An 8,673-nucleotide genomic window follows, 5' to 3' on the forward strand; every position below is an offset into this window, starting at 1 on the left:
TTTTATTAAATTGAAAATTAGTTGTTTAATATGAAAACCAATTGTTTCTAATTAATTCATTGAAAGAACATGACCCTAGAATTCAGGAAAGTAAAAAAGCCTTTGAATTATTGACTTTCAACCATAGGCTGACACGTCAGCTCTGTGGTTGTTCGTTTAATATATAGAACTAGTTTTATGCCCGTGTAAATTGCACGGGGTTGTTGTTTAGGGTTGAGAAGTATGGTTGTTAATAGGGGATGCTCTTTCATGGTAGTATTAATTTTGGAATTCTAGAAATACAGAAAAAAATAGTCTTAAAATTATAAGACTTAATAAAAGCAGACAAATTGGTAAGAAATAAGTACAACAAAAAGCTGTTACGGGGTACAATCACAAGTTAATTGAACTATAGCTTCTCAAAAACTTCTTTATACACTACGTTATTTGTTCTATTGGACACGCGTTTATCCTTATCGCAAATCAGAATCTTCAATCCCTTTTTGCTGGTGACTCTTGAAATAGCGACATAGAGCTGACCGTGCGTAAACACCGACCTTGGAAGATAAAGCCCAACATGTGCTAGTGACTGTCCTTGGCTTTTATTTATTGTCATTGAAAAACTCACCGCAAAAGGGAATTGTCTTCTATCAAACTGTACCGGGAACTTACTGGAATCAAATGGAGTAAGTGTAATACGGGCAATATGCACTTTATCGCCCTTATGAGTTCCCGATAAAACTATTGCTCTAATCACACGTGATCCCAAATATGTCAATATCAGTCGAGTGCTGTTGCACAATCCGCGAGATTGGTCGATGTTTCGAAGAAGCATAACTATAGCACCAACCTTCAGCTTTAATTCGTGATTTGGAAGCCCCGAGCACTTAATAGAGTTAAAAAATTCTGTGGAGTACAAATTACGGACCCCAATATTACTCTCATCTCTACTAACCTCGTCTGAGGTGAAGTAAATTTTCTCTGGTCCATCTATTCGAGATAATACATAGTCATTAACCAAATCAACGATCTCATGTGTAGGTTCAAGGATGGCCCTCTCCTGAAGATACTCGGGATTCGATAGTTGATTCTCGAGGGATGGGTAAATGGCATCTACAATCGACGCGATAGGATCTCCAGTGTGCTGAATCAAAATGCCTTTCGGCAACTCTAATTCAACTTCCCAATCATTCGGATCTCTAGCTACCCCGTCTCCAACTTTTAGTATCCATTCTGAAAACTCTTTTATTTGAGCAAGTTCGGAACACGAATCTCCGCCTCGAAGGCGCATGTTTTTTGTCAATTTCAACACCTTGTATGAATAAACAAATATGGAATTTATGAGGTCATATAAAGTAAAGTAAATTTTTAACTGTTACATATGGAATAGTTAATGCAAAACGTGCATTTTTTTGTACCTTGCAAATAGACCACAAATTTGAAGCACATAGTGACGCATTCACGATTTCCGATCTGCTGCCTTTAGGGATAACGGGAAGTATTTGTCAAAAACCACCTCCAAATACGACAACCTTACCAGCAAATGGTTGATTGATATCTCCGTCGTTCGAAAAACGCATGACATCTCTTAAACTCTTGTCAACAGCCTCGAAAGCATATCTGTGCGTCATTGGTGCTTCGTCCCATATAATGAGCTTTGTCTTGATTAAGAGTTCGGCTAAATCACTTCCTGGTTTAATCCTTGAACACGTAGAATTTTTAACTACATTGAGTGGGATACTAAGTCTCGAATGAACAGTTATTCCACCGGGAAGTAAGGTAGCTGCAATGCCACTGGATGCTACAGGAAGCACAATCTGCCCTCTACTTCTCAATGCCGCACATAAGGTTCGCCAAATAAAAGTTTTACCCGTCCCTCCATATCCATATACAAAGAAAACATCTCAGCGATTATTACGGACTGCGTCGATTATCTCATTGTAGGCGGCCCTTTGCTCATTAGTCGTGGAAGATAAAAGGTGCACATGTTCTTCCCCTAAAGAAACTCTGTCATAAGATATCTTGTCGGATACTAACGTGTTCACGGGATTAGGTGTGGATGATTCGGGAAAAGGCATGTCTTCAAACCTACGTAAGCTACTGCCGTTCCATTGAAGACATGCTTCAATATCTAGCAATGCATAATTCTTAAGTTCATCCTCCGTTAATCGCAACGCTGTGAATTTAATAGGCGCACACCATTTTAAAAGTACATTAAGCAATTATCACACAACAGTGCTTAAATAAAATGGGAGTTACTATAATATTATATGAATTTACAGTAATCACAAAATGCTCATTTAACAACTAACCTTGGTTTTGAAGCGCATTACGTTGTTGATATAGGATGTCATCTGAAAGATGCTTCCAAGTTTTCTCCCACACTTTACTTGGCATTGCTATAGTAGCAGACAACAATAAAGTGACAAAGAGGTTTCTTAAATAAGACCCGGAACCCCAACGGCTTGCTTCCTCTATAGCGTCAATGTACTCCTTATCATCTCCAAGCAGCCCACGCGCATAACATGCACCTCTGAATGTAGGATGCAAAACATCATCAAGTGGCCTCACCTTATTGACGAAGAAATGACAATCTCTGCGACTCAAATATCATATATCCATCAACAATAAATTGTTGAAGTAATTTACAAGCTAACAAAAGAATTGGAGATTGAAGGAACGAAGATCTATCCTGGAGATGAAATGCAAGCCACTCTCTCATTGTTACTTGATTTCGTGGTTTTTTTTTCTTACTTCTGTTGAGAGAAGCTTTGCTATGTAGGATGCCCGGCCTCCAACCGTCTTCGCCATGCGGAAACAACAAAGGATACTGGAGCGCTAAATATAAAGGGTGCAACTCGGATATACGCTGCAGTTCACCACTTTCCTTCTCAATAATAATATCCCTCTTTTTCACGGCGTTTCCAATGTCTCCTTCAATAAGAACGGCAACCTCAGAAGCTGTAGGCCGGTTATATGTTCTACCATCTAAACAACAAACCCGTGCAAATTACCATTTTTTTTGGAAAATTAGTAAATCATATGGATCAAAATATAAAAAAATACAAATGAAAATTAAATCATATTATCTGAAATTGTGTCAGTAAATGACAAAATAATATAGGATTTAGGTAGACGAAAATTACCATTGGTGATATTGGACAATGGAACACGATTATTGTCTCTTCAATCTTGGGTTGTTGAATTAGATACAGGTTCGGATCGATTGTTATTAGCTACATGTTCGGAGCCAAATGAATCAGAAACACAATAGACCAAAATAACATTTCAAACTTTGTTGTGAACATAAAAAAAAATATACGGCCCAAATAATGCAAATAGTTGGAAATTTAAGTGAGTGAACTCATTTTAACAAATATACGGCCCAAATAAAAACAAATATTGGAGCCAAATTAACGGACTCTTTAACAACTATCAAACGGCCCATTAATCCCTTACTAATTCCATCCTATAAATATACCTCACTACAACAAACCCTAATCTCATTACACAACTTACTCAGTCACTCTCACTATACTATTGTCCTCACCGCCGCTCTCTATACTCCAGTCTTATAAAAAACAAATTCCGTCATCCTCTTTAATTCCGATCAACAATTTCCGTCATACTCTTTAATTCCGATCAACATTTCCTTGTCAAACGTCATCCTCTTTAATTTCGGTCATCCTCTTTAATTTTGATCAACAATTTCCTGTCATCCTTTTTAATTCCGCTCTCTATACTCCAGTCTTATGAGGCGATTTTTTTCATTTTTTTCGTTTTTAATTGCACAAAGTTTCTGAACTAATGAGTTTCTTTATTTTTTCGGTATGTATTAAAGCATTTCAATATTTTTTTGAGGAAGTAAAATTTTTATAGATTGTTAGTTTGGGTTCATGTTCATTTGATCTTAAACTGATAGATCTAATGAATATTAAATCCGTGGCAATTTTTTTTTTCAATATTAAATTTTAAGTGCTAAAATTTTCTGATTTGTCAATATGGGTCTTAATCCATTTGATTACAATGAAGTACTCTTTTTTTGGAGTATTGCATGAGTATTCATTTCTAAACAAATGGGTTTCGCCATTTTTTTGCTTTTATTCAAGCACTTCAACATTTTTTTGAGAAAGTAAAATTTGTATAGATTGTTAGTTTGGTTTTCATGTTCATTTGATCTTAAATTATTAGATCTAGTGAATATCAAATCCGAGAGTGATTTTTTTTCAATATTGGGTTTCTATGTGCTCAAATTTTCTGATTTGTCAATAAGGGTGTTAATCCATTTGATTACATATAAAATGTACTACTTTTTTGGGGTATTGCATGTGTATTCATCTATAAACAAATGGATTTCCTTATTTTTTTGGAATTTATTCAAGTGTTTCATTTTTTTTTTTTGAGAAAGTATTATGGTATTTATTAATTTATAATTTTCTAAATCTATATTATGGTATCACAAATTCTTATTTCAGACCGCCATATCCGTCAGAAATGGTCAGACGGATACGATTTCCTCTCACAAAAAACTTATTTAGGGTGTGAGTGAGAAAGCACATGGGGGTGTCCCACCACGCATGTGCTTCTCACTTGTGAGAGGTCTTATTGCTGTCTGAAATAAGGCGGTGTGACACCCTCATTTATTGCGGAAAAGTAAACACGTAATTCTAGAATAAATCAGCATGGATATGTTTGTAATAGGTTCATTTGGGTAAAAACCTGTAATTTTTAAAACCTGAACCTGTTATAAAGATATCCAAATTGGAAGGTGTCAAACATACAAGGTCTAACTAGAGTCATAACATAACCATCGCTAAAGTCGCGAATAGCAAATTATACAACCAAATGTAAAGAGGGAGACATATGTCCCTAAAATGTATGTGACATAAAAAGTGTTTAAGGGTCACATTAAAATAAAGCCAATCTAGGTTCCAAGGTTACTTTGCTCGCTAGCTCGTCCATGTACCCCATATATGCATCACCTACCTGTCATTCGCATTTTATACAAATACGAAAGCCACAGTCAGTGGGGAGTAACTCTGAGTTCTCCCAGCCACGAAATGTCATAATTAATATAACATGTAAACATAAGAATATGAATACGAATCACACAATGTCTTAGCATATAGATGCTAGACAATCGTGCTTATCATATGAACAACAATATAACACCACATAGTCCTAGCATGTGAATACTAGACCGACTCATACTACACTATCATGTGAATCACATAACATCCAGGAATCCAAACTCTATCAACCATAGCCGGCTTGCATCTCACCTTCTATGATTCATAGAATCATCAAACAAGAAAGGGCAATATATCAAAGACAGGCATAAGTTCTTAGTACGGTCAATAGTCACTCTGTAACTCGAGTCTATACCACGAGGTAGGGAAGGTAATCGAACCGGTATTTTGGCTCAGAGGTTCTATCAAAACATGGCCAAGACACAACACAACCCTAGCCTAAAATCTGCGCAGACCTAGACATGCGGATACACACCACCGCACCCAAGACCCACATTTTTTTTAAAACAAAGTGAGTACCCTAAGGAGTCCACCAAAGGGTTGGCTAGTACTTAAGCTGACCACTTACTCTCAAAATAAGTAACGAGGTCATGCCCCAACTTGGATATAAACCCACCAAGTCAGGAACACAGAGGCTATTAAGCAGTGAACATACACTCGTCAAAGACTATAATGACCTATCTATGATGAAGGCCGAAATACTCACCTAGGACCTAGTCCCAGCTAGTCCCAGCTTGAATACTTTAGCCCACACCACACAAGACAAGTAGGATACACAATTCAGCTGACAATCCAACAATATCTCCATTATCAATAATAATCCAAATTCCAGCTAACCGTTAATTTCATAATTCATGAGAACAAGCTAAAATGGCAAAGAGGCAATAAGACTGAAGTATAAGGCAGCCAATTCATCCAACAACCAACATGTGAAATGATAATTACAAATATCAAGACATAACATAAAATTTTCAATAACAACCAATCTCACCTCAAAGACAAACCCTCGACCCGAGTCCCGCGACGGGTCATCGGTCAAATCGAGGTCGATGGTTTAAACCTAGCTTGACCAAACTCGTTCGGTCAATGCGGCCTAGCTCGAGTCTTGGCACTCGCTTTGGCCCAAATTACAAATTTTATCGCAATATTATTCTCATGCTATTTCTAATTTCTATCATGTGAAAAACGAAACTAACACATTATCAATCACCTAAACACTTAACAAACAACAGGCACACATTAACTACTAATGTGACATTAAATCGTCGAGTAACTCGGAATAGTTACCTTAAGCTAGCAAAGAGACAAGCAATAAACTTGAGAAAGCTTCTAAAACCCAAAATTACTCTTCATCTTCAACCACATATGAGGCACCTATAATAATTATGTGAAAGGACGATATTAACGAATTATCTTTATATAAAATATGAGACGGAAATTAATTTAATTATATTTTAAATAAACCAAACTAGCGTCAAAACAATTTATAGACACGGCTCAAAAGTTATTATGACAACCTCAAACTCGGCCTAACCACCAACTACACATGGCCTCAAACTCGTGACTTAGCTAGGCCACGGCCAAAGCCACGCCTAGGCCACTGGGAGTCCGACACGACCACCACCCGACTACCCATAGCCACCCTTCACCCTACTTCATAACCTGACCCAAAAATCAGTCCAAAACAGAACCCAAACGATGCCTAAGTTCGACCCCAACTCCAGTCCTCAAATGCAAAGTGAAAACCCACGATGACAGCTCTCGTCCCTGCCCAAAACAGAGTACCAATCGTCCCCTTAAGACTCCATTCTCGTGCCTAAAAACAGTCCTAGCTGAGCCAACTAAGTCAGCATTTAAAACGGTTTTAGAGCGGAAATCCACAAGTATAAAGCAACTCAAAAACAGTCCCTAAAGACTACAAAAATCGCCCCAACACAGAGTCCAAATCAGTCCAAAACAATCCCTACATGTCAGTATACACCGTCTCAACTATAAAACACACCAATTATCACCCAAAACAATCCATACATGTCAGCATACACCGTCTTAAATATACCACTTACTAGCTAGCATCCCAAATGATCCCTAGAGGTCAGTATACACCGTCTCAATCATCTCCACATATCAGTATACACCGTCTCAACTATACAACTGACTAATTAACATCCATAAGGATCCCTATATATAATTATATACCGTCTTAATTATAAAACAGACTAACCAGCATTCGAAATAAACATATTTTACAAGTAATATCGAGTAATCTATAATTGTTACCTTTTTCCGATTGAACTAATCATTTATGACTAACAAATCTTCTACAAGACCGTCTATTTTAGTACATACAGCCGTCTTATAAAAAATAAAGCTGAAAATATAAACGGGTTTGTAAAAATACATGACGAAAATGAATGTTACTTACATCGGAATGACGAGAACGACGAGAGGAACGCTATGGAACAAAAATAGTTGAAAACGGATAAGGAACGAAGCACCGACGTCGATTAACAGATCAAATTTTGAAAAGGAAAGAAAAAAATCGCGAAGAAGAAAAAAAAGAAGAGAAGAAGAAATGAGACGGGAGGAGATGAAAATGAGGCGAAATTTCTGCCCGGCTTTGCTATTTATTATACGTACGTTACTTAAATCGTTAAGAAACTTCGATAGTTATTAAAACCGTTTCGAGTTAAATTTAACCGGTTTTAGTAAAAGTTTCAGTAATAAAACGGAATCAATAATAAATAAATTTAATGAGTGAAAATAAAATAAACTCAGCTAGTTAACGTAAATAATAAGAAATCGGCTTGAAACAGAATTATTAACGATTTTTACGAAACTAACGGATATTAATAAAAAAATTGCTAATTTAGTGAAATAAGCTCAAAATAGCTAATTGGACGGTTTTGTTCCCAAAATCCATCTCGGGTTCACTTAAAACAACTTTCATAAGGACTCGTAAAGAAACGGAAATTATTAAATAAATAAACTCGATCTAATTTCAATAAACTCGAACTAACTTTAAATAAACTTATTAATGATTATTAAAATTAACGTATCGAATTATGATGAAATTAATTAATTAGCTAAACATATATATATAAATCGTTAAATGATGTAATAAATTCAAAATAGCAATTAAAAGAATTTTATCCAACTTAATAAAATACGGGGTGTTACAATCACCTCATCTTTTAAAAAGTTTCGTCCTCGAAACTTGAAAGTATAAATGAAAGGTTATAAAAATAAAACTGAAATTGGAATCGGTAACCAAAACATTTAAAAGGTCACTTATCGTAAGAATCAAAATTCTTTCAAAAGTTTCAAATAAAATTTTCCGATGAAACTGATTCTCATCAGAGGAACGGAAGTGTTCTCGTTGCGCATTCAAGAACATCACATTCCAAATCAAATATAAGGTCAAAAAGCAAATTATTTGTATAAATCGAAAATCAAAATACTTTCAGAAACATTAATGAAAAGTTTTCAAAAGTATAAGTCTCATTCATGGAACGAAATTGCTCTTGTTGTGCACACAAGAACGCTAACCTTCCAAGTTAAAGACAAATTTAAAACCGAAAATCACTCGTCAACAAGAGTAGAACAAGTTATTAAACGTTTCTAATAACGAGTTCTAACATCCGATCAACGTTAAAATCAAAAGAAA

At 35.9% G+C, this 8,673-nt stretch overlaps 1 protein-coding gene across 1 annotated transcript; it reads right to left on the bottom strand.

The window, feature by feature from the left end:
- Positions 1-388: 388 nt before the first annotated feature.
- Positions 389-1,270, bottom strand: LOC141632519 (uncharacterized). Its single transcript, XM_074445065.1, has one exon. It carries the CDS (start codon positions 1,268-1,270, stop codon positions 389-391), a length of 882 nt encoding a protein of 293 aa, XP_074301166.1.
- Positions 1,271-8,673: the final 7,403 nt, after the last annotated feature.

The sequence above is a fragment of the Silene latifolia genome, chromosome Y (assembly GCF_048544455.1).
Source record: "Silene latifolia isolate original U9 population chromosome Y, ASM4854445v1, whole genome shotgun sequence".
Classification (NCBI taxonomy): Eukaryota; Viridiplantae; Streptophyta; class Magnoliopsida; order Caryophyllales; family Caryophyllaceae; genus Silene; species Silene latifolia.

Bases quoted from the DNA above. Each gene is read 5' to 3' on its own strand.
- LOC141632519 (XM_074445065.1), bottom strand. From the start codon at position 1,270: ATGCGCCTTCGAGGCGGAGATTCGTGTTCCGAACTTGCTCAAATAAAA.